Source organism: Notothenia rossii, assembly GCF_949606895.1.
Source record: "Notothenia rossii genome assembly, chromosome: 3".
Classification (NCBI taxonomy): Eukaryota; Metazoa; Chordata; class Actinopteri; order Perciformes; family Nototheniidae; genus Notothenia; species Notothenia rossii.
The window spans coordinates 56,957,022-56,984,937 of record NC_136901.1 but is presented as its reverse complement, the minus strand read 5'-3'; the positions used below and the strand labels follow the sequence as shown (position 1 = coordinate 56,984,937).

General features: G+C 41.8%; 1 protein-coding gene across 6 annotated transcripts in view; it reads left to right on the top strand.

The window, feature by feature from the left end:
* LOC307032568 (alpha-1,3-mannosyl-glycoprotein 4-beta-N-acetylglucosaminyltransferase B-like) overlaps nucleotides 1–27,916 on the top strand; it is a gene marked incomplete at its 3' end in the record, with an annotated part of 85,983 nt that overhangs the window by 12,268 nt on the left and 45,799 nt on the right. For all 6 annotated transcript variants that reach the window (XR_013806302.1, XR_013806303.1, XM_079670646.1 and 3 more), the window contains exons 3-4: nucleotides 6,132–6,269; nucleotides 6,374–6,507. Coding sequence is in view for 4 of the 6 variants with exons in the window: in XM_079670646.1 (XP_079526772.1) it covers nucleotides 6,132–6,269; nucleotides 6,374–6,507 (272 nt within the window). The remainder of the gene's footprint in view (nucleotides 1–6,131; nucleotides 6,270–6,373; nucleotides 6,508–27,916) is intronic.

The following is a 27,916-nucleotide window of genomic DNA, read 5'->3' as shown; positions in this document are numbered from 1 at the left end:
CGCAACTAGAAAGACTACAAATCCCAGAGTCGCATAAGGGATGTCATAACCAGTGTTGGGCGAGTTACTTTAAAAAAGTAACTCGCAATAGTTGTAGTTACTGCTCTCAAAAGTAACTAGTTACTTTATCAGTTACTAAATTATAAAAGTAACTAGTAATACGTTACTTTACTTTAAAAATAATAACAATAAAAATACAAGTTTTTGTGTTCTGTGGCACAGTAAGAGAAAAGACAACTCCCCACATGTACATTAGTTAGGTGCTTCAGGAGATTGGTATTGCTGTTTTTTGATGTGGACAATGCTTTCTGTCCTGCACACAGTTTATATTTTACCGTAATCTTTTTTGCGTCCTTTATCCCCACCAATTTAATATATAATGAAAATAATGGTTATATTTCCAAGTTGTAAATGCACTGCTGCTCTCGCTGATACTTGCATCTGCCATTGTGTGTGTGTGTGCTGGTGGTGAGCGTTGCCGTGTGTGTGTGTGTGTGTGTGTTAGCATTAGCAAGTGTTCGTGTCTGTATTTTCCCCATAAGGCAAGACCCGCCCAACTCTGTCTCTGATTGGCTTACCCTGAAATGTTACCCCGCGTTAACCAATCATCACTCCTCTCTGGTTACTTTCACTTTTCCATGGTGCTGTGAGAGGACATCGCTGTATACGCCTGTAAGTTACATCCGCAGGGAGATTTGGTTCAGTTGGATCACATAATGTAACGCAGTAACATAACCCATTTCAATCAATCAATGCATTCCATTTAAATCACAGTAACTATAATGGCGTTACTTAATGGGAATAGGCAACTAGTAACGCCATTAGCTACCGCAAAGTAATCGCGTTACAGTAACGCGGTACTTTGTAATGCGTTACAAAGCGTTACAAAGTAACGTGTTAGTCCCAACACTGGTCATAACCAGGGCTGCCAACAATCACGCATTGAGCGTGAGAGTCACACAATTAGCCCATATCTCACGCACTCACGCCACACTTGCCTTTCCTCACGCTAAGTTTTCGTCCAAAATAAATGTATATAAATATAAAAATAAAGTCAAGGAACAGCAAACTGAGCGGTCTACGAAATGAGACGGTCTTCTGGCTTAGTTCAGTAAAGTTGGAACGATATTGGGAGATTCGGATTTCACGGATCAATAACTCATGAACAAAACGTTATTCAGACACAAAGGACGTCTCCTAAGTACCGTGGTAAGGTTGACAACAAACTGCTATCGCATTTTGATTAAAAAAAGCCAATACGCGCCGTCCTCCGAGCTGGACGCATTACATTGGTCTCTATCCGCACCCGGAGAAGAAACGAGTGCTCAGGGACCGTCTGCAAAGTGCAACTCCGAAAAAAGAGAATACAATAATATTCAATCACTTTTATAAAGCTTATTACTACCAAACTCACTACACACATCAATAGTCTCCTGGTGGTCATAATACAGCAGAGAGTTTTGAAGAATATGCTTTTGAATAATTTTGGGGAATATTTATAATGTAAAATCTTCAATAAATATGGCATCATCTTCAATAACTTTACTATTATACAGTATATTTCTACCAAACTCACTATTTGCATTGTTGTTGTTAGCTAGCTGTGCTAACGGTTATTAAAAGCTGTTTCTAAAACAAGGAGAGTGAGAGCTCTCTGCTGTCAGACTGAGAGAAATAACTACAGCTCAGTGAGGTTTGGGTCTCAAACGGTTTGGTCACCATTTATGAGAATAAATGAAAAACAGTTATGAAATACTATGACAGTAAAACAAGAATACAGTTTAAAAAGGGAGTGATTTGTAAAATATCCATAAAGAAAAAGAAAATCTGTTTCATATGGATGTTGAGAGATGTATCCATAAATTCATTTTGCTCTCAAAATGCACTAGGTTGATGCATTTAACTTAAATATTTAAAAAAAAATCTTCCCGGGGGAGCCTGCCCCCGGACTCCCGGAGGTGAGGACCCCCCCCCACTTATAAAATAGCACTTTACCTCTGCTTACACCTTTATGCCATTTTATATGCTGTGAGCTGATTATCGAGCCTTCATTGTAAGAGTCCATTGTAGCGCCCGGTACATTAATGGGAAACCCTTTGTACATGTTCAATACACATGAACGTTGCTTTTTTCGGTTCACCAAAAAAAATCTCACTCCAAGCTGAACTCAAATGTTGGCAGCCCTGTCATAACTGATGTCATAATTGTTTTCCTCCACTAAAGATAGCTAAGATAAGATAACTTCAACAAGATGCCTGTGTGCTTTTTACCAGGTTGTAATCATACCTGCGGTCTTGATCGTTCTTTCGCTTCCCGTCTGATGAAAGGACCAGGAGTTGCTGGATCAAGTTAGCTAACTAACTAGTAGCAAGCACGTTAGTTAGCATTACAGCCTTAGCCTTGTCATTTTTATTAGCCTTAACATGAAGTAACATGAAGTAACCCAAAATGTGAAATAATAAGAGTAGTAGTCATATTTTGTGAACCCTTTGATACTGTCACACCGGTGTGATCATTCTAAAATACACAGTTTAAGCACGGATGCCCCCGGGGGAAACATGCTAACGCTAACGCTACATTAGCATCGGCGATCTTTTCTACTTCATGCTATCTGCACAAATGGTTAACATTGAACATTAAAAAGATCAGGCAGTTCAGGGAGAATTGAAGGAAGGCAGGCAGGCAGCTTTGCATGACATTCTTCTGGATGTGTTTCATTGTGGTGATAGTGAGGGTAGTCAATCCCTTGTTTGGCAAGACAGTAGTGACGGCCATCTTGGTGACGTGTGCTGTTGTTCGGGACCAGAGATGTAGTTCATTGAGCGGTTTCACTCTCTGCTAGAAACTTTCTAGCAGAGAGTGAGAGCATGTTAGGAGCAGGGATGCGAGTAGGCTACTTACGTGTGAGCCATGTCTCAACGACTCACAAAGTCAGACTTTCAAAAGAGAAAAGAAAGGAGAGAAAGACAAGAGAGAGGGACTAAAGGTCGACAGTATGTCACCCAGTTTTTCAAAGAAAGGTGGGTGTGGTCTATGAGTGGTGGAAATGTGTCTGTTAGCTACGCGTAGTCCATTGTAAATAATAATTATGTTTATTTGTTACTAAGCTGACATTAAGTACTGTTAATATCTATTCAGGTTTTTAATTTCACTCCTCTTTTAGCTGACATTTAGTAAATGCAGGTACATTTTTAGCAGCTATTCATACTAAATCAGTTCCCCTCCCCCTGGTGCCAGGACAAACAGATCCATCTCTAGACTTAGCAGCCCTGTCCCCCCATAAGTGTTATATTTTCACCGCTCAGTGTCAGTAAATATTGTGCAGTTAGTATTGGACTACAAGATAGATGCAAGCCTTTAAAGGTAGAGTTATTTAAAGCATAAATGAGTGGGTTGGGTTCTGGAGGTGGTTACAGCAATTGTGCTTGGTTGGCGTGGCCTGGATCTGGTGGTGGGGCCCAATGTGATATATTTCCATGGGGCCCAAAATCCTTAGCGCGTATGGCCAGAAGGCAGGACCTATAAACACATTTACTACCCAATAGCATTGTGAGGCTGAACAAAAGGACCTTTTGACTATGTAAATGTAGTCTTTTAAAAAAACAAAACATTTACTGACTTTTTTAGGATAGCTTCAAGTAATGTTGTAAAATTACAACCGGGGGCCTTACACGGTTAAGGGTTATTGTTTATTGTTATTTACTTTAAGATGTTTATTCTTAACCTATCATTTAATTTAAAAACTCTTATTTAAATGATGTGTGGGTGTCTCTGTATTCCTGATGATACACTGAGAGAATGAGCTCATATTGCTGCTGATCACCATAAGCTAAACAGTCCGTATATTGCATTACATTTGTATAATGTAAGCGTCGTTGATACTTTGCCTGCGGGAATAGGAAAAAAATAGTTAGATATACTGAATATTATTTGATCTATTCCACCACTTAATCCCAAATAATGTAGAGGTGTGTTGTAGGTGCCTTAAATAACCCCTTATTTTCTATAGTGAGATGTATTTTTATGTTAATATAATAATGATTTCAATTCCACACCAAAATGATCACTAGTTCCATCCTGGCCACCCCACTGAAAATGTCGTGGCTCCGCCACTGCATTTAAGTTGCGCTGAAAGAAAGAAGTCCACAGAGGTCAACAGTGTACCCCCCCGTTGACAGTTCATGAGCGCGTCCATAGTGTCTCTACCTGTTCTCTGTCTCCTTCCTCTAATACAGGCTTTAAGGGTTGCTTGTTTAAAAATTAATGGGGGTAGAAGTGCACAGAAAATAGCTTTAGTGTTAGAGGTCTTTAATCAGAAAAAATTAGATGTGATATTTCTGCAGGAAACGCACAGTGATAGCCTGAATGAGACGGACTGGTGAATGTGGTGGGGGGTTCAGTATGTACTCAGTCATGGCTCAAACCTTAGTGCTGGAGTAGCTGTTTTTTTTCTCCCCCTCTCTAAATGTTAAGATTGTATCCAGCACAGAGATAGTGGCAACTGTTAATGTTCTTTTTCACTTGTATTAATTTTTATGCACCCAATCAGGGCCCTGCATGTGTATCTGTGTTTCAGTTATTAAAAGACAAGCTACACTAGTGTACAGGGGGAGTGTGTTATACTGGGGGGGGGACTGGAACGTTTGCACTAATATCACTTTAGACAGAATCAGAGATGGAGTACTCTGAGTCGTGGACTCGACTCGGACTCGCGCATTATTGTTATTTCAAATGTGTACTCAGTCATGGCTCAAACCTTAGTGCTGGAGTAGCTGTTTTTTTTCTCCCCCTCTCTAAATGTTAAGATTGTATCCAGCACAGAGATAGTGGCAACTGTTAATGTTCTTTTTCACTTTTATTAATGTTTATGCATCCAATCAGGGCCCTGCATGTGTATCTGTGTTTCAGTTATTAAAAGACAAGCTACACTACAGCTACATAACCTCCTCAAACTGAACAGCAACAAAACAGAACTCCTCCTAATTGGCTCCAAATCCACCCTCAGCAAGGTCACTAACATAACACTCACCATCGATGGCACCATTGTTTCCCCCTCCAATCAGGCACGCAACCTTGGCGTAATCTTTGACCCCACCCTCTCCCTCGAACCTCACATCCGCCAAACAGTCAAAACCTCATTTTTCCACCTCCGCAATATTGCAAAAATCCTACCCTCTCTCACCCGCCCCGCAGCCGAACGACTAATCCATGCCTTCATTTCCTCCCGCCTTGACTACTGCAACTCACTTCTTTACGGCATCAGCACTACATCCCTCAACAGACTCCAACGGGTTCAAAATGCAGCTGCACGTCTCCTCACACATACCAAATCATGGCATCACATCAGCCCAGTCCTCAAAGAGCTCCACTGGCTTCCTGTCTCCCATCGCATCAATTACAAAATGATGGTCCTCACCTACAAAGCACTCCACCATTTGGCCCCCCCTTATCTCACAAACCTTCTCACTCCTTATCAACCCCCACGGTCCCTCAGATCCACCGCAGCCGGACTCCTATCCATTCCCACATCCACACTCTGCAGCTTTGGGGACAGAGCCTTCTCAGTGGCAGCTCCTAGGCTCTGGAATTCCCTTCCCCAAGATCTCCGTGACTCTGAGTCCCTCACAGTCTTTCAGTCCCGCCTCAAAACACATCTTTTCAACTCTGCCTACCCATAAGCCCCCCTCCTCTCAATCAATTTCCTCTTGACTGCCTTTTTATTTATTTTACTATACTTACTTGTTTGCCTGTCCTTGTTTGTCTACCCTCCCTCATATTGTAAAGCGTCTTTGAGTCGTGAAAAGCGCTATATAAATAAAATGCATTATTATTATTATTATTACACTAGTGTACAGGGGGAGTGTGTTATACTGGGGGGGGGACTGGAACGTTTGCACTAATATCACTTTAGACAGAATCAGAGATGGAGTACTCGAGTGGTGGACTCGACTCGGACTCGCGCATTATTGTTATTTCAAATGTGTGCTTTTCCTCTATATTTAACCTGCTAGCTACTTTATTATTGCTTGCCTTTTATCTGATGTGTCACTTTAGCTGTAACTTTGTTGCGGGCCTAATAAAATAATTCAGATTCTGACTCTGTGATCCAAATCTCTCCTTCCTGTGGACAGAAACAATTGGGCTGCAATCAAAAAATGCTGTCCCCCAGATGTTCCTTCAGCCTAACATTTACCTGTACCTGCCCCACCTCAGACTTCACCCAGACAGCCTGCTGCCTAATGTGCTGCTGGGACAGGGCCGCCGCGGAGGTATCGTATATAACCATTACCATTATTAAGTTTTCCTATCAAATCATGTTGATCTTACAACGTAAAAAATGTTGCTGAGTCTGATATTGTGTTTGTGATGTCAGTGTCCATAGTGCTGGGCATTCCCACAGTGAAGCGTGAGAAGCAGAACTACCTGATCAGCACTCTCAGCTCTCTGTTCTACAGCCTGACCGCGTCACAGCAGCAAGACCTCCTCATGATTGTCTTTGTCGCTGAGGTAAAACACACACACACACACACACACACACTCACTCACTCACTCACTCACACACACACACACACACACACACACACACTCACTCACTCACTCACTCACTCACTCACTCACTCACTCACTCACTCACTCACTCACTCACTCACTCACTCACTCAATCACACACTTATTTCACAGCTCCATAAGATCATTGTCCAAGCAAACAATTCAGAGGTGGAAGTACTCACATCTTATACTTGAGTAAAACTAGAAGTACCAGAGTGTAGGAATACTCAATACTCGAGTTATCAAGTAGAAGTATAAAAGTATTAGCATCAAAATATACTACTACGAAGTACTCATTATGAACATTTGCCCATTTCTGATAAAATATTAATATTAATTATCTATGCATTAATGCAGGGGTGTCCAAACTACGGCCCGGGGTTCAACTGACGCTTTTTGTTCATTTTGAATTGGCCCTCAGCTAATTCTAAAAGTATGGAATACAGTTTGGCCTACACCTGAAAGCTTGTCTTATATTGTACTTTTTAATATATATATATATATATATATATATGTTTCGCTGCGGGGAAACTGTGAACCTCTGTCGCCTGTCAGCGCAACTTAAAAAAATAAAATAAAGGGCGGTGCCGGCCGTCAGCAAACCGAACCGGCCATCAACGGCCCACTGACGACCAGCCGTTCTGTGATTGTCCAGAGCCATACAGATGTAGCACTTCATTTCAGACTCCAGCTTACAGCTTCCTGCCTACGACCTGCCTAAAACCAGTATTGAGGAATGTTAAGCCCTCCCACTGTTTTCCAAGAGGGCGTTGCCAGATTTTCAATTTCAGGTTTTAACCAGGAGATGGCGCTTCATTCACAAATACAGAAAGACAAGTTTCATGGACTTTCAGTTGTGTTTTGAAGAGCATTTGAACACATCAATATTTTAGATACTATACTAAAGTATATCTAATCTTGTAATTCAATAATATATAGTCTTTATATATTAAATAATCATAATAATAATGTAAATGTTTACATTACACTTCTTTATTTGTTATGCTCATACTTTTACCTTTACAATCGTTTGCATTAATATGCAGTATATTTTTTGTATATTTTTGTGTTTGCTTCCTTCTGCTCCCTTTCGGACACATACTGTATGATTTATTATGATTATTAATATGAAGATATTATTAAGATAAGATAAGATGTTACTTTATTGATTGGACATTTTAGTTTTAGAATGTGCTGTCCCACGGTAATTCAGAAGGCTCACAGGTCACATTCCGACCATTATTTAAAACAATAGGTGCTTTCACACCTTCTACACTTTGATTTGTATAGAGGGAGCTCTGTGGCTGAATGGCCAGCGATTAGGTGTGGCGCATTTATCATAGGTGATCAGAGCTAACTGCCTGCTGTCAGATTTCATTTAAAAAACAGATCTGATTTTAAGACTATTTCTGCGCTCATAAAGAATGATAAGAATAATGCGTATTGAACTGGTTTAATTAATTAGTGAGTTTATTTAACACTAGAACCACAAATCGGGTCAATTTGTGTGATGTGTGTTGTGTGTGTGCAATGTAACTTTTTTTCAATAAAATATTAAAGTCTCCCAGTCCGTTACTTTTCCTGAAAGTGTGTTATGTAGCACCCTATGTTGTTAAAAACTGCATTCTAATAGCAGGATATGACGGTTTTAGGTAGGCCTATACAAAAACCTCTGGCGGTTCTAGTGTTAAAGACCCTGTGAAGTGTGCACCTGTGCATGATCTGTTATGCTAATACGTATAGTAATGACCAAAATTGTCCATTGGAACCCATATCAAAAGATGTTGGAATAGCAACGAATTTGACGAGTTTTGAATTTGCCGGGGAAATCTGCAGTCGACCTTCGCCTTCGTGGGCGTGGCTTGCGATCTACTGCGTGACTTCATGAGATGGACGCCGCCGCACTGTTTACATTCACCACCGTTCATTTTTTCTCTTTTTCAAAGTCGAATTTCTCAACGTTTTTGAGCTAGTATTTTCCTGGAAAGTGTGTCGGAGTCGACTGGAAGTGATTGCCAATCGAGAAAACCTGACAATGGAAGCGACAGTGAAGAAAGAGGGATGAAAAACACAGAGGAAACGATGCATTGCCGCTGGCTGTAGTAATGTCAAGTCTGCCGAAGTGGCGATGTTTCTGTTCCCAAAATATGAAGGTGAGCCTGGCTGGTGTCATTGTTTCGTAGATTCTTTGATTGATCATGATAAATAAAGGCCACTGGTCGATTCGAGAGAGAGAGAAAGAGAGACTGACAGAGTTACAGGGTTGTTGTTAGCATCTGGTGCTAGCTCGGAGCTAACGGAGATTAGCTGTTTCAACAATAAGGAGACGGAGAGTGCTCTCCTGTGGGACTGAGAGAGATAACGTCAGCTCAGGGAGGTAAACTGTAGCCTAAGTTATCTCAGTGGGTTTGGTCATCTATGTAAACAAATATTTCCATCTATGTACAGGGTGTCCGCGGGGTCTTAAAAAGTATTAAAAGTTGATAAATCAATTTAGCGAAAATTAAGGCTTTTAAAAAGTATTAAAAAGTATTAAACGGCATTTTCCAAGGTATTAAGAAGTCCCACAGCAACGACAACATGAAACACCCTTTAATTTACTGAAACGACATGTCGGGAAACCCCCTCAAGGCGGCCCCCATAGCGCGCCGTAAAATGCTGCTTCTTATTTTAATTTTCGTTGCCTTGCTCCGCTCTGTGGGGGGGGGGAGGTCCCAAGGTGGGTAGACTGGCATACGCAACGCTCTGGGGGTCCAACGGCTCCGTGTGTGCCCTATATGATCATTTTCTGATTACGATTAAATAGCCCGCCTCCCTCTCCCAACGTCTCCTGCTGCTGCTGGGCTGTCAGAAGAGGGGGAGGAAAAGAGAGGCAGGCACCGTTTATTAAACATTATTATACAGGGAACAGAGTCGTCATCAATTTGTTTTAAAGCTCAATAAATAACAAAGAAGACCTCTGATCGGCATTTTTCTAATTTTGTACGGAAGATTTCAACTCTAACGGACATGTTGACCGGCGGAACATTTTTTTTAACGGAAACTCTGCCGCACGGTTCCCTCGTTCCTTGGAAGAGGCGGAGAGGTGGGTGTTTTTCATCTGCTGGTGGACTACCTGAGAGATATACAGCAGGAGAACACGTCGTCCACCGCGGAGAATAAACAGAAGGGCAACCATGGCAACTAGGGATGTCCCGATCACCTTTTTTTGCTCCCGATCCGATTCCGATCATTTGATTTTGACAATTTGCCGATACCGATTTTTTCCGATCTTTATGCAATGCATTAAGAGAAAAAAAAGCATTCAAGTTGTCCCTTAAGGTTATTTTTTCTTATTTAAATTGGATATTCTATCCAACATGGATATAGCTTCTTTCTTTCACAGCAGCATTGGATCAGTTCAGTTGTGCAGCATTGGATCAAAACAAAATAAAGCTTTCAGTACTCGTTAGCTTACTGCTACAATTAGACACTGCGCCCTGCCCACTCTGTTGCCAGATTTGAGAGAAATAAGCAACCAGGTCTATGAAAACAAGCCCCAAAGAAGCAACACATACATGATGTTCTGTAATTTGAAACCAAAACTAAGGCCTCAGGATGACTTTAAGACTTTTACATGGTCATTTTTGTTTTGTAACATTGAATACAACATTTTAAAAGTATTTATAACATTTATTTTTTTTTAAATCCCGATCCCCGATTTTTTTCCTCCCGATTCCGATCTTTTGAAAATCACGTGATCGGCTCCGATCCCCGATCACGTGATCGGATCGGGACATCTCTAAAGGCAACTATGCTCCGGGGTCTTCTTCGCTGCTTTTGGTGTATTTTGTGGCTGCAGCAGCGCCACTTACAGGCCTGGCATATGTACTACAGCGTTTCCAGCATTTCCAGCGGTCTAGTGTGAACGGACACATTAATGAATCAAATGCGTGTGAACGGAATATTTTTTTGCGTTTGCGTATGCGTTTTACCGTATGCGTCCTCGTGGGGCCGGGGTCTAAGCCAAACTATATCCGGTCACAGAGATCTGCTATTTTAAAGTAAAGTCAACACATATAGACCCTAAATATAGTCTATATTAACAACGAGAAAAGTCTTAACATATATATCGTTTTTTGTAAACATATGACAAATGTGTGAGGGTGATGACGTCAGAGCATCGTCCTATGTGCCAGGGCCTAGCCCCGGACAGCCCCAGCCCAATTTAACCCCTGGGTATTTGTGAGGGAGCTCCTATGGCATTACCCCGCTGAAGCTCACCAAAGTTTAATATATTTCATAGTTCAAAGTTTTGTCAATTGTTTTGTTTATTGGTCAAATACTGGTTTCTAATGGTTTCTGAGTAGTTTTACTGGAATGAAAGAGTACAGAAGCAACAAAGCAGCATACTGCATTAAACCTGACCTTCACAGAGAGGTTGAAGTTCATGTGGAAAGGAGGCTTCAGTAGTCTGTCTGCACTCTGTTTAGTTTTGCTATCTTACAATCAATATAGTAAATGTGAGGTAAAGTGTGTCGCCAATGTAACCTGTTAGAACTCAAAGTTGCGATGAGGTCTTAAAATGTATGGAAAGGGTCTTAAAAAAGGTCTTAAAAGGTATTCAATTTGACCTCAGGATTCCTGCATATACCCTGATGTAATATTAGTTGTATAAAATAGGTTAAGAAATCCTTCCAATGTTTTTTGATTATTGAAATATATGTTTCATATGAGTGTTGAGAGCTGTATCCATAAATCTCTTAATGTTTCCCTCAAAGTGCACCAAATTGATCACTTTCCTCATCTATCCTGTCCGAAAAGCTGTCCAAATCAATCAATTCTCTCACACTAGTATCACTTTCCAAAGTCTCCGCCATGTTTACAATCGCAACTGGGTACATCTTGTGACGTCACAGCCACTATCGTCTGCAACTTCCGTTAGGCTCAGACGGCAAAATTAATAATTCATTAATTCATTAATTATGAATTATTAAAAATTATTTTAGCCATGAACAGGCACAATGATATGTAAGGAATGAAACTGCCTTTTCATTTTGGTGCAAAAACATGCACTTCACTGGGTCTTTAAGGTAATTAGGTACAGTAGAAGCCCTTTTTTATCAGTAACGAATTTAGCAGTTGAACATAAAAGTCAACGAACTGAGGGTCACTTGCAATGACAGTGTTGTGTCTACTGTAAGCTTGTCACTCAGAGTAACCTACAGTTAATTTAGCTGCTGGAGAAGAAAGATCAAGGGGGAGTGGGGGAGAGAGCTGTGGTTGATGGGCCATTAGTTGTGTAAATACACAGCTGAGAGCTGCCGTTTCATTCAGACTGTTTAAAAAACGGTAACAACGGACTATTTTTCAAGATCAAGATCCCTCCGCTACGCTTTGGGATCCTGATCTGCCGACGAGGCTCCATTAAAATATAAATATTTTTTGTGAATTACTGAGTTTAGGCACGTTAATAACGTTTTAATGAAGTTGAATACAGTATATTCATATTTGTCAGTGATTTCATGTCATTTCATGTAGATCTGCAATAAAAATATTTTTGGGGTATGGGGGGTCTGGGACCCGGAGTAATCTGCGGCCGTGAGCTGTTATGTGCCATCATGACACGCATGGTCCTCTTTTTTATATATTATAATGAAGTGCGAGCTGTGTGCTCGAGTCTTCCAGCCTGTCTGCTCTGCTCTCATGGATGTATAATAAGGCTCTGCTGCTCCGAGATGATGGTCTAGCTTCAGCAGCTACATTACCTACGGGTGCGTTCGTTAATATTAACTGTGTGTCCGGATTCCCTGTGGCACAGACTGGATCAGCTGTTAGAACGGGCCATTCAGGTGTTCAGAGCAGAGCTCCCTGTCGGAGCGGCAGAGCGTGATGTGAACTGAAACGTTTTTCTTTGGCAATATTATTTAAGGAATCGTTGAGCTAGCTAGCTAGCATATGTTGTCACTATCTGCTAACGTTAGCTTTAGCCTTCTATTTCTAATAGTTTTTTTCATAGGCTATAAACAGAGGTGGTATAAGTATATATATATATATTAGGGCCGGGACTTTAACGCGTTAATTAAGATTAATTAATTACACAAAAATTAACGCGTTAAAAAAATTAACTCATTTTAATCGCACTTATTTTTGTACCGCGGAACGTTTCTCACTGGATGAGTTTCAGGGGTACCGATTATACTGGAGCACCAACTAACGTTCATGACTTCAGACAACAAAAAACCACAGTGAACAATAGTCGAACGAAGAAGCTGATGAGACCGCTTTGGTTGGCCCCGTGGATGGGACATTTTGTTTTAAAAAACGGACGGATGGAAGCGTCGATAAGAGCAAAGTTGTTTGCAAATTATGCAAAAAGGAATTTGCATATCACCGCAGCACATCAAGCCTCAAGTATCACCTCAATGCAAAACCTATAGCAGCTAGCGTGGAAGCTAGCGTGGACGTTAGCCCGACTCGGAGTACAAGGACCCACACCCAATTCGCGTTGATCAAACAGTGGCCTATGCAACAGAGAGATTTTATTTTTCATCAGGATATTGGAAGAATAGGAGGGATTGAGGTGAATCACTGGCACTTTTTAATTTTATTTTAAATGGTACAGTACACTTTATGTTGAACTATTTATTATGTTGTTGGTGCAACTGGCACTTTATGTTGAACTGTTTATTGTTTTGGCCAAGGTTATTGAGAGAGTTGGACTGACATTTATTAGATTTTTTAAATCAACTGTTGGTAAATCAACAAAGTCTGTTATGGCCTCTGAAGCAACAGAGAGATGTTTTCTAATAGTCAGGGTTTCCAATGTTCTGAATGTACTTGAAAGTATTGTGTTTTACTTAAAAAACAAAGTGTTATAGTTTACAGAAGGTCTACCTACCTATAGGCTACCTGAATCTCTGAAATGTACTATATTCCTAAATATGCTATTGCTACACTTTATGGCCAGTGTACCACCTTGAAAAAAATAAACAATGTTTTGTTGCTTAAGCTTATGTATTCAGTCATTATTCAATGGTATACTAAAATCCATGTGAAAAAAATTGCTTCTCACTGTTCTCAGTTCAAATATTTCTATGTGATTAAAAATGCGATTAATTGCGATTAATTCATTACAAAGCCTGTAATTAATTAGATAAATTTTTTTAATCGAGTCCCGGCCCTAATTATAATAAGAGTATATATATATATATATTGTACTTGAGTAAAAGTAGAAGCACTCAGGTCTTGTACTTGAGTAAAAGTAGAAGCACACAGATCTTGTAGAGTAAAAGTAGAAGCACTCAGATCTTGTACTTGAGTAAAAGTAGAAGTGCCAGAGTGTAGGAATACTCTGTTACAGTAAAAGTTCTGCATTCAAAATGTTCCTCAAGTGAAAGTAGAAAAGTATTCTCATCAAAATATAGTGATTTAGCGACAGTAAAAGTAGTCATTGTGCAGATTGGTCCATTTCAGAATAATATATATGATATGTTTTATAATGATTGATCATGAAAGTGTTCTCAAAGCTGGTAAAGGTGCAGCTAGTTTGAATGACTTTGTATACTGTACTGTACTTTGTATACTGCTTGTGGATTTACTCCAGGTGGAACTAAAGTCTGATTTAACACTTGATTATATTTCACATCATTCATCCACATCTGTAAAGTAACTAAAGGTATTAAATACATGTAGGGGAGTAGAAGTACACCATGTACCTCTGAACTGTAGTGGAGTAGAAGAACAAAGTAGCAAAACATTGAAATACTTAAATAAAGTACAAGTATCTCAAAATTGTGCCCAAGTATAGTACTTGTTGAGTTTATGAACTTAGTTACTTTACACCATTGGCTATAAAGATAGAAAGACTACGTCTACACTACAGGCATCAAAAAATGCTTTCAACGCTTCGCCCATTCACTTGAATGGGGTGACGTAGAAGATTTTGAATCTTCGCCGAACTGCATTGTGGGGAGCATGGCATGGCTTTGCAAGCATCACGAGCATCTATCGGCATCAAAAGTTGAACAATGTTCAACTTTTGAGGCTCGATGCTTGGCATCAGCCAATGAAATCCCGTTTATGCAAATCCCGCCAGTGCAAGCGCAGCCAATCAAACCGCGTGCAAGCTGGGAGAGCCAGACCGCAGTTCATTTCCTCATATTCCAAACGAGATATTACAGTAGCAAATCACCCGGTTCTTTACGACCGGAACTATTTACCGGGATACAAACCGGAGGAACCAGGCATGGGGGGAGGTGGCAGAGACAGTGGGTGAAACTGATAGTTTTTTCGCCTGTTTGGAGAGTTCATATCCAGTTTACTTCGTTTTAACATTGCTATTGCTTTGTATGTCAGGGGCGGGAGGTTCATGTGATTGGTTGCTCGCAAAAAATCGCCAAGCTTCAGACACGCCCAGCTCCAAGATTTTTTCATGCCTGTAGTGTAGACGGGCCGTTGCACAGAGGCATGAAAATACATTTTCTAAATGCTCAACAGTGCTGCCAAAATTATAAACTGACTGCTACACAATTAAAATAAATGCTTTTATATATTTATATTAGATGTGACTCTTTGGCGTTTCTGTTATTATTAACACTGCTGCTTTAGTTGTTCTGACTGCTGAAATCCTCTGTTATTCCTCATTTTAAAGCCGATATTCCGTGGGGTGGGGGAGCCGGGGGCTCGGATCCTTGTCACCTTTTTCATACAGATGAGTTTGCATCCCAAAGCCTCAGTCACCTTAATTCATGTAATAAAAACATCTCAGGTCAGTAAAACTCAAAGCTAAATGTGCAATACCATGTTCAGCTATGTTACTATTTATAATGTTATTGTTGTTACATCCGAAGATGTACATATTGGAATGATTTCTTAACTTACAGTAGGCTATTTTTCACAATGGATTTATTAAATTACTATGAATATTGTCATTGTTGAAGGCTTTTAGAGAAGGATGAACTATAAGCCTGAATTACATAACATTTTATACCTAAAAACATAAAAGCCACAATAAATAAATCACAATTATTCTAGTTATTTTTACTTCCCGTATTGCTTTCAACCCACCAGCTTTTATGGTGTTGTTACGTCACTAACTGTAAGCTTGTTACATACAGTCTATGGTCACTCAGAGTAACCTACAGTTAATTTAGCTGCTGGAGAAGAAAGATCAGGGGGAGAGGGGGGAGAGAGCTGCCGTTTCATTCACACTGTTTAAAAAACGGTAACAACGGACTATTTTTCTTAGCGGATGCATGTCAATTTAAATCAGGGATGAGGAACCTCCGGCCTCCGGGCCGTATACGGCCCGCGAGACCATTTGGTACGGCCCTCGAGGTAATTTATAAACACACGCAGAAAAAGAAAAAAATTGAAGAAATATAGACCGCAAAAAAAAAAAAAAAGCGAGTGCCTGTTTTTCCTGGCCAAGATTAGGGTCCGTGAACACAACACGAGCCTAACGTGTCTGACAGGGGTGCAGTTTTGACAGAGAGCACCAGAAAGCCAGAACGCCGCTCAGGCACTTGAGAAATTGCAGTACCCATAAGGAGCCGTACACATGCCGCAGTTTTTGCGTGGCTGTGTCTTTAGTTGAAAGCCCAGTGGGCGATCTGTTCATCTGTCATACTGATCATACAGTCAATAACTTTGTTGTTATTAGCATCTGGTTAGCTAGCTATGCTAACGAATATAAGAAGCTTTTTCTCCAACCAGTGAGGTAAAGGCACATCTTTATCATCATCTTTATTTATTTTATCTTTATTTATCTGTTGTTATCTTGTTTTACTTGCTTGTAAGCGCTTTGAGCACCAGGAAAAGCGCTTTATAAATGTAATGTATTATTATTATTATTATTGATATGATCATTATAGTTATAAAAAAATAAGACAATAAAGTAAACAGGTATAAAATACTGTATGACAGTAAAACAAAGTCGTTATTAATAAAGAAGTTTGCATTGGATTTTCCCTGCAGTTTGAAAGGGGAGTGATTTGTAAAATATCCATAAAGAAAAAGAAAATCTGCTTACAGTTCTGTTTCATATGGGTGTTGAGAGATGTATCCATAGATCTCTTCATGTTGCTCTCAAAGTGCACCAGATTGATGCTTTTAACTTCAATATTTAAAAACAAATCTTCCCGAGGAGCATGCCCCCCGGACCCCCCTAGAGGGTGTGAGGTACCCCCCCACTTAAATCATGTCCACATGGATATGAAACTAAATACATTTGCACACATCTTGTCTCCATATCTTTCTGTTGTGGTGGTCATGCCAAACCGTGCACGTGCATGCATGCGCGAGTCATGGTAAGATATCTGGATTAAGAGGTTGCTTTTTCTTTGCACAGCATGAAAGAAAGGCCAAATGAATGGGCTGTGATTTTAGTTTTTTTAAGCAGAGGTCAATAATTTGTACGGCCCTCGGAGGATGTTGAAAAAATTGAAATGGCCCTCGAGAGGAAAAAGGTTCCCCACCCCTGATTTAAATCAATACATACAACTATTTTTTAAATCAATAAAAACATTTTCTAAATCCATAAAAGCATTTAAATGAATACTGGGAGTCATGTCGTTACTTTGTTGAGAATGTGGCCATGTAATAAGCGGGATAATTTTCAGCGACTTGTTCCTTATGGGGAAAATAACACCCATCATGCAGACCAAGATCCCTCTGCTGCGCGTTGGGATCCTGATCTGCCGACGAGGCTCCATTAAAATATAAATATTTTTAGTGAATTACTGAGTTTAGGCACGTTAATAACGTTTTAATGAAGTTGAATACAGTATATTCATATGTGTCAGTGATTTTATGTCAATTCGGCGAACATAAACATAAATGATCGTGGTGAAGATGATGATTAAATTAGGATTTAAAAATCGAGAGCTGGGCTGCATTTCCTCCCGTTCGTTTTTTTTGACTAAACAACATTATTTTGTTAAATAACAACATGGTGATGTTTTGTAAATGATTACATGTCTCTTATTTAGCACAGAGTATGATATCCGTGACATATGGATCTTAACAAAGTTCCGCTGTACATCCAGCGTACTGTATCTGACTTTATTTCACATGAGCTCCAGTGTGGAACCCCACTGCACCCCCTGGTGGATCAATGATCCATTGCAGCTGGCTTCATTATAATTACATTTATCTATCACGGGGGCGGTCTCAAGTCAAGCTGGAGGTTTTCCCTTGAGCGAGGGCAGATCACGTACCAATCACGGCCCTCACGTTTCAAACTGTCTGAAATGAATCGCTACATCTGTACTTGCCAACCTTTAGACCTCAGAAATCGGGAGCATTTCAAAATGCAAAATTGGTGGGGGGGGGTGCTAGTGGATCGCCGGAGCTGTTAGATTAACATTAACATGCTTATTGTAGTTGTAAGTGCAATGCCTTGCGGCCTGTAGCACCGTCCTTGATGGAGCATATATGTATTCTGCCCTTGCGTATGCATCGCACTGCATAGCTTCACAGACTCAGAAGACAGTTGTTGAGTTGACCATTTACTGAGGCTTGAAATTGTAAAACTGCAAGAATAAACAGAAAAATACAACACAAGTTACGCAATTGAAATAATACATGTGCAACATAATGCAAATAGAGTGCAGTATAATCAACAGCCTATGCTAAGAATGAGCTATGTCCGTTAGCTTAGCAGCTAGTTAGCTTATCTAAAACATTGAAACCATCCATCCATCCATCCATCCATCTTCTCCCGCTTATCCGTGGTCGGGTCGTGGAGGTAGCAGTTCCAGCAGAGAGCCCCAAACTTTCTTTTCCCTGGCCACATCAACCAGCTCTGACTGGGGGATCCCAAGGCGCTCCCAGGCCAGCGAAGAGATATAATCCCTCCACCTGGTTCTAGGTCTACCCCTTGGTCTCTTCCCAGCTGGACGTGCCTGGAACACCTCCCTAGGGAGGCGCCCAGGTGGCATCCTAACTAGGGGCCCGAACCACCTCAACTGGCTCCTTTCGAATCAAAGGAGGAGCGGTTCAACTCCGAGTCCCTCCCGGATGACCGAACTTCTCACCTTATCCCTAAGGGAGACATCAGCCACCCTGCAGAGAAACCCCATCTTGGGCGCTTGTATCCGCGATCTCGTTCTTTCGGTCATGACCCATCCTTCATGACCATAGGTGAGGGTAGGAACGAAAATGGCGCGGTAGACAGAGAGCTTTGCCTTCTGGCTCAGCTCCCTTTTCGTCACAACGGTGCGGTAAAGCGACTGCAGTACCGCTCCCGCTGCTCCGATTCTCCGACCCATCTCACGCTCCATTGTTCCCTCACTCGAGAACAAGACCCCGAGATACTTGAACTCCTTCACTTGGGGTAAGGACTCATTCCCTACTTGGAGTGGACAGTCCATCGGTTTCCTGCTGAGAACCATGGCCTCAGATTTGGAGGTGCTGATCCTCATCCCAGCCGCTTCACACTCGGTTGCGAACCGATCCAGTGAGTGCTGAAGGTCGCAGACGGATGAAGCCATCAGAACCACATCATCTGCAAAAAGCAGTGGTGCAATCCTTAGTCCACCGAACTGCAGACCCCCTCCCCCACGATTACGCCTCGAAATCCGATCCATGTATATTACAAACACGATTGGTGACAAAGCGCAGCCCTGGCGGGGGCCAACCCTCACCTGAAATGGGTCTGACTTACTGCCGAGGACCCGGACACAGCTCTCGCTTTGGGAGTACAGAGATTGGATGGCCCTGAGTAGAGACCCCCTCACCCCATACTCCCGCAGCACCTCCCACAGTGACTCCCTGGGAACCCAGTCATACGCCTTCTCCAAATCTACAAAACACATGTAGACTGGATAAGCCTACTCCCAGGCCCCCTCCAGGATCCTTGCGAGAGTAAAAAGCTGATCCGTCGTTCCACGACCAGGACGGAATCCGCATTGTTCCTCCTGATGCCTCTGTAATTGGCACACACCCTCTGATCCCCCTTTTTAAAAAGGGGAACCACCACCCCGGTCTGCCACTCCTTCGGTACTATTTCCGACTTCCACGTAACGTTGATGAGACGTGTCAACCATGACAGTCCCTCAACACCCAGAGCCTTCAGCATTTCTGGGCGGATCTCATCCACCCCCGGGGCTTTGCCACTGTGAAGTTGTTTGACGACCTCAGTGACCCCCCCCCGGGAGATTGGTGTCGATCCCCCGTCATACTCCAGCTCTGCCTCTAACATAGAGGGCGGAGTTGTCGGGTTCAGGAGTGCTCCTTCCAACGCCCTAACACTTCATCAGTTGAGGTCAACAACGTCCCATCCTTACTGTACACAGCTTGGATGGTTCCCTGCTTCCCCCTCCTGAGGTGTCGGACAGTTTTCCAGAACAACCTTGGTGCCGCCCGAAAGTCCTTTTCCATGTCTTCTCCGAACTTCTCCCACACGCGCTGCTTTGCCTCGGCCACGGCTGAGGTTGCTGCCCTTCGGGCCTGTCGGTACCTTGCAACCCCCTCGGGAGTCCCCCGGGATAACAAATCCCTGAAGGCCTCCTTCTTCAGTCGGACGGCTTCCCTGACCACCGGTGTCAACCAGGAGGTTCGAGGGTTACAGCCCCTTGAGGCACCTCGGACCTTGAGACCACAGCTCCCCGCCGCGGCTTCGGCAATAGAGCTTTGAACACCGACCACTCTGGTTCAATGTCCCCAACCTCCACAGGAATGCCCGAAAAGCTCCGCCGGAGGTGTGAGTTGAAGGCCTCCTGAACTTGGGCCTCCTCCAGATGTTCCCAGTTCACCCGAACTACACGTCTGGGCTTACCAGGTCTATCCAGAGGCTTCCCCCGCCACTCGACCCAACTCGCCACCAGATGGTGATCAGTTGACAACTCCGCCCCTCTCTTTACCCGAGTGTCGAAAACATACGGCCTCCTTATGTTCGAACATGGTGTTTGTTATGGCCAATCCATGACTAGCACAGAAGTCCAGTAACAAACCACCACTCCGGTTCAGATCAGGGGGGCCGTTCCTCCCAATCACTCCCCTCCAAGTGTCTCCATCATTGCCCACATGTGCGTTGAAGTCTCCCAGCAAGATTAAAGAGTCCCCTTCAGGAGCCCCATACAGGACTCTTTCCAGGGTCTCCAAGAAGGCCGTATACTCTGAACTGCTGTTGGGTGCATAAGCACACACAACAGTCAGAGTTTTCCCCCCCATAACCCGCAGGCGTAGGGAGGCGACCCTCTCATCCTCTGGGGTAGACTCCAACAACGAAGCACCCAACCGGGGACTTGTGAGTATCCCCACACCCGTCCGGCGCCTCACACCTTGAGCAACTCCGGAGAAGAATAGAGTCCAACCCCTATCCAGAAGTAAGGTTCCAGAGCCGACGCTGTGCGTAGAGGTGAGCCCAACCAGATCCAACTGGTAACGCTCCACCTCCCACACAAGCTCCGACTCCTTCCCCCCCAGAGAGGTGACGTTCCACGTCCCCAAAGCCAGCTTCTGTCGCCCGGGTCTGGTCCGTCGAGACCCTCTGCCTTCACTGCCACCCTTCTGGCAGCGCACTCGACCCCATCGCTGTTTCCCGTAGGTGGTGGGCCCGCGGGACGGAGAAGCGGAGGTGTTGCCCACGTCGCCTTTTCGGGCTGTGCCCGGCCGGGCTCCGTGGCAAGCCCGGCCACCAGACGCTCGCCGACGAGTCCTCCTTCTGGGCCTGGCTCCAGAAGGGGACCCCGGGCTTCCTCCGGGCCGGGTATCCTCACTTCGTGTGTCGTCTTTCATGAGGTCTTGTGAACCAATCTTAGTCTGGCCCCTTGCCTGAGACCAATTTGCCATGGGAGACCCTACCAGGAACACAAGGTTCCAGACAACACAGCTCCCAGGTTCATCAGGGCACACAAACCTCTCTACCACGGTAAGGTGCTGGTTCTTCAGAGAGGCATTGAAACCACACAATCAATTAAACCACATTTTTGAAACATAACTTGGCACACAGGTAAGTTTGTATACTTACAGAGAGATCTACTCCAAGGATTAAAAACAAATGATCTGTGGCATAGAACTGAGCTACGATGTGCTCTGCATGGCTTTGCTGTGTAAACTAAAACATAAGAAGGAGAGTCGCGCTATCTGGTGCCTTAAAGCTACAGTCCCAAATTTTACACTATGGTGTCAGAACAATATGTGTGGGCTGGACCTGTATTTTACAGGAAAGGAGTGAGCAGAGAGTAGACTAGTTGTCGATTCTTGTTCTTTTTTCTGTGAATATCTGCCTCACCCTCTCAGACTTTGAGTTGCGCGCGCTACTAAAGAGACGTGTTACCATGGAAACCAAACAATGGTGTAGCTGTATTAAAGTCCGAGTGGAAACAGTCGTGTGTAAATCTGATTTTGTCAGAAATCGGGAGAAATGCGGGAGAAATATGACCCCGGGAGGAAACCGGGAGAGGGCAATGAAATCGGCAGTCTCCCGCGAAAATCGGGAGAGTTGACAAGTATGTCCAGAGCACACAGATGGCCAGTCCGCCCCTGCCTCTGGAGCGAAATTAATACATTATTTCTGACAAAAGTATGTGAAATTGTACCCCTAGCAATATTTTAAACTCTTCTTGTATCTCATCAGTTAATTTTACAACAATTAATTTAACTCTTCTCTGGTTCTGGCAGAAACAGTTCTTTCTGAAATGTGTTGGGACACTTGGATGTATCCCTTTTAGTATGATAATTAGCCTGTTATCATTAGCCAAACAGCATTGTGTGACTTGTTGAACTGGTTTACCTGCATGTGCGGGTGTAGGTACTCCTTTTATTATGATAATAGGCAGGGTTGTGTTGAACTGGTATACCTGCATGTATGGGTGTAGGTATTCCTTTTATTATGATAATAGGCTAAGCCAGAAATGGCTGGAGTCCGTATGTATTGGGAGACAGACACACGGTACTCCCCTGTTTCTGATGCGATGGCACGCAACAAATTCCAATATCTGTTGACATCATTACATTTTGTAAACAACTTGACAGTGTCAGAGATGGAAAAGAAAGACAAACTCTGGAAACTCAGACCCTGGCTTGATACATTCAGAGAGAAATGACACTTGTCTCCTTTGCTGGACCAAACCCTGTGCAGTAAACACATATTACTGTATGTATCAGCTTTGCCTGCCTGTTCGCTCAAGTTGTCACAGCGTTACAAATGTGCCACAAAACCAACCTATCGGAGAACTCGAGAAGGTAAATTCTGATTGGCTGGTCCAGCGCCATATAGAGAGAAGAGTTGCGACAGCGGAAGTTCAAAATGCTTGATCGTCACGTGGTTCAGAGAGACTCAGTAAGTTCCCAGAAGTTTGTGTCGGGCCATTTGAATCAGGATTTGAATATTAATAACAGGATAGAAATGCAATTTTTAGTAATTAGTGGTCAATAAAGGTTTTGATTTGTAATATGTATACAACATATCGATATTTGTATGTAGTTACATCAATATGTTTTGTTTTTTTTAAGTAAAATGTGCTAATATTTGAGGATTAAGATAAAATAAGAAGTATTTTATTGATACCAATTGGGGAAATGTTTACACTGCAGCAGCAAAAGACAAGGCATTGTACATCAGACAGTTAAAAGAAAATGTAAACATCTTAAATACAAATAAAATAAAATAGCAGTAGAAAAAGTAGAAAATATACATAGATAGTGTGAACAGCTAAAAGGTAAAAACGGCCATTTCCACCCAAATCACCTCAGAGGTGGAGTTTTTTTTGCTAAACCTCTCTAAAAAGGTCACATGTCACTTGTTTTGCATCAATCTTGATGATACAGGGTACTTATTATATGTTGTACTTTGGATTCCTAAAGCTTTTAGTCTACCTTACCATCATCCAAGGGTAGTTTTCACCATAAGTAAAAACTCATTTTTGGACGAACACTATAATTTACAGTTTTTTACTATGTTTAATCTGAATTTTCTTTCAAATAAAAAACATCTATATTGATTCTGACTTTTACATCCAATTCACAGGTTTATCATTACTTTGAGAAAAAAGATTATTAATGTACCCCTTTTAGAAGGGAAGATATGGCCATCTGTTCTGGAAATGTCATTTTCGAGCCTCAGACCTGAAAAATAGGTACAGTGCTTAAAGGCCATGTAATGCATCTAACACAGGTGTTTTTTAACATGTAGTTTAGATATCACCAGCATAAAAAGAAATAAAAATGTTTAAAGTTTGGTCATAATTAAATGACATATACGTTAAAAACCGATGTTGGTTCCGAAGTTTGCCGAGTACGCCCCCGATCACTCCCGAACGAGCGGTGACGTCACACGTGGCAAACATTGCCATTTGATCAAATCAGTCCAAATGGCAAGCAACGGGACAACTTCAGACAGCGACAGCGAGAGCGATCATTCAAGCTCAGATTCGGTGGGTTATCTGGATTCAGTTACAGAAGTAGAGAGTGAACCTAGCCTTTCACTTCAAGGCATCTTGCCTTATCAGTACGAGCCTCCTGCCCGGCAATCGAAATACGAGGCAGAAACTTGTGAAAGAGAAGCGGATTCCGCAGCCGGCGAGACTCGAGTCGGCAATACTGAATGGTAAATTCTGTTTTATTTAATTTGACCTGCACTAAATGTCGATCTTAATTTGTCATCTGTTCCTCACACGTCCGGCAGATATTGTTTTTTTTTTAATGTTATGTACAATATTCAGGTGTACATGTCAATGCTGTGAAAGCATGCCCACTGCAGATGAATGTGTATGCTGCAGAGAGATCTGGCAGGTGATGGAACAAATAGACAGTTTGCAACCTACTGACCAGATAGCAGAGTCCTGCATCGGGTCAGGTATCCGCGGGTACCCGACGGGTGACCCGCAAAAAAGGTGATTTGCGGGTGGTATTTTTTCAAACGCTTTTTTCCGGGTTCGCTTCTGGGTAAAACAAAGATGATGCGGGTCCGGTTGCGGGTGTTGCATAATAAATATATTTAAACAATAATATTTTAGTTTAATGTTTAAATCCTCAGACCTCTCCTCCGCGGGACCGAGCATAATCATAACCTCTGCAGCGCATCTATCTGCTGCTGAGCGCACCACATTCTGAATGGCTGAGGTGAAGCTCTCTAGCGGAAAATACACCATTTTCAATAACTCTTCTTCAAAAGCGAAATCCAACGTCTGGGAGGCTTTTGGTGTCATCCTAGATGGAGAAAATAAACAACATCCCAGGCTTTTTGAGCCAAATATGCAACTGCGTGTGTTAATAATTGCACGTTGTCACTGCTTATATATATGCGGGTCCGGTCGGGTTGCGGATCTTGTGCCGGCGGGTCGGGTCGGGTTGCGGAACTAATTGGCAATATGTGCGGGTAGCGGGGCGGGTTCGGTACTGCACGTCACGGGTGCGGGGCGGGAGCGGGTCTTGAAAATCAGACCCGTGCAGGACTCTGCCAGATAGAAGACACCGACGAGAAACCAAGGTGCATTATTAGCCACCCAGGCTTTAGAGAAGGCTGTCTCAGTGTTTGGACACTGAAAATAGCGTATCTTCAATACAAACAACAACACAGAGCAGTTGATGGCCCACTACACCAGTAAGTAAATATTGATTGACCCAACTGCCTATTGCAGCTTTGCTTTCATATAATATTTTTAGTCGCTACAGATATCGTACACTTTTAAAGATACCATTAAACTCTTTCAAGAAGTCAAAAACAGCTTGGCTTTTATTTTTTCTGTGTATGCAAGTTCAATGTATGCTTGGGAAAAGAAACAACTACACATGTGAGGAAATATATAAGAGGTCTATGATTCTGTCAAGCAGTCATGTATAACCTCATATTTATTTTGTACAAGTAAAATACAAATATCATGTTATAAGCCAATTTGTAACCATTGCTACATAATAGTACTACATAACATTTTATTTTTCTCCAAATATATTTATAATTTGTATACTTTTTTTTCATTAGGAAGTATCGATATACAGCTTATCGACAGTTTGTACGTTGGTGCTGGGGTGTACTCGGCCCAAAAATCAGAGTCCCGCTGCCTGCATGTGCTGTAACCGAGATACGGAAGATTTACCCTGAACCGGGAGGCCGCTATCGGGGATTTCAATGGCCAAATCTGTAATTTGACATAAGTCATGCAGCTGAACTGGTTAAAATGGTTTCGCATGATGTAAATAATTTACAAAGTACATCATTTACAATATTATTTTTCCAAAGAAACATGTAAATATAACAACATTTTCCAAATCACAAGTTTGTAAGATTGTATTAATTTACTGTTTGATAAATAAAAAAGGGTTCTTTTGTTAATTTTTCACTTGTATCATTTGATCTTTATTGTAGTGTACATTAGTCTATTTTGGTATGTGCGAGCCCACAAATAATTAAAAGTGGTAAAAATAATAAAGATATTCAGACGTAATTCATTTTTGGCATTACTTATTTCACTTCAACTTTTATATATTTCAGTCAAGTTCACTGTACTTTGGTGACATTTAGCTCAAGCTGGCATAACACCTGTAGTAACTTAATTCTGACCCGAGTTTTGTGCACAATCTTCCAGCACCCATGATCAATGTTTATAGCAACCAGGAAACATTCACAGCTCACAACTACACATCGCTTCCCCATCATGAATTGTTAGATAAAAAAAGTTTAGCGAGGTCCGGTTACACATATGTTGAGCGAAAATAGCGGAAGGATACAAAACAAACAATCTAGACGAGGCTGGTGTTTGCCACGTGTGACGTCACACAGCTGGGTTAATGGCTGGCAAGCTTTTCGCTACCGGAGCGGAATAACACGGGAAAGTGGCACACATTTCATGTTATTTGGGGGGTATTTATGGAAAGAATCATTGATGTTGATATGTCAAATGAAACAGTGGAAAGTGATGAAGCGATTTATTAACACAGAATAACATTTATTTTGGACATTACATGGACTTTAACACGTTATCTTAAAAATAATAGATGGGGAATGTGACTCCACCTCTAAAACGGTTATCCTAAAGCAGGGGTATCAAACTCAAGGCCCGGGGGCCAAATCCGGGCCGCGACTTTATTTCATGTGGCCCCACAAGAGCTTGCAAAGAATATAATATGTTTATTATACGATTACATGCCGTTTTACAGAAGCACATTGCCCATAAACTACATGTCCCACAATGCATCTCAAATGTTACTTTTTTCTCGGAATTTGACTTTTTCCCGAAAATGTTACTTTTTTTTCAAAATGTCACTTATTTATTTATTTATTTCCAGAATTTGGCTTTTCTTTTTAAATCATTTTGTGACATGCGCACTGAAGAGACTTGCAATTGTTTGCCCTAGACTTCTGCTTTCAGACGTAGTTAATTATGAAGTTATTACCCTATCCAATAATAATCCAATGCAGAGGCAATAATGTTTACATTATTTTATATATATTAAATATTTATATATTTATTCTCATATAGTCTTATATAAAGAACTGGCCCTTTGAGTGCAACCTTAATGCTAATGTGGCCCGAGTTGAAATTTAGTTTGACACCCCTGTCCTAAAGCATTGATTACAAAGTGAAATGGGAAACAGAAAAAGCTGGTAGAACCAGCAAAAGACAAGGCATTGTACACGCACACGCACGCACGCGCGTGCGTGTATCACTGGTTCTACCAGCTTTTTCTGTACACACACACACACACACACACACACACACACACACACTGGCCTTTAACTCTGAAGGACTTGTTCCATTTACACTGATATTGAGATGAGATCTATACCACTCCCACCATTGTTGTAATCTGATGCTACTTTAGCTTTTTGTATTAACAGTTCAGTTTCTGTATGGTTTAAGCGAACGAGCTAACATGCTAATCAGTAGGCTTTAGGAGCTGTTAGGCCAGTTTTGCAACATTGAACTGAAACCAGCTAGCTGTTTCCCCACTCTTCCAGTCTTTATGCTAGGCTAAAAGTACTACACTTAAGTGCAATTTTGAGGTACTTGTACTTTACTATTTCCATGATATGCTACTCTGTACTTCTACTCCACTACAGTTCAGAGGTAAATTGTGTACTTTTACTCCATTAGAATTATTTAATACCTTTAGTTACTTTACAGATTTGGATTAATGATGTGAAATATAATCAAGTCTTAAATCATACTTTAGTTCCACCTGGAGTAAATTCGGTTGGAATTTTCTTTTGCAATGCAAAGGTTCAGTTATAGTATAGATGTAATACAAAATTATAAGCTGCACTTTGGTATTGGATTAACAACGGTTTTATTAATACGAGCGCTCCACACATATCTAAGTAATAAACTCTTAAAAGCAAACTTTCCCACATTATTATCTACGTTTCCTCTCATAAATAAATAAATCATGAGCAATGATCGAAGCCTGGAGTAGTCTGCACCTGTTTTTATTGCTCCACGAC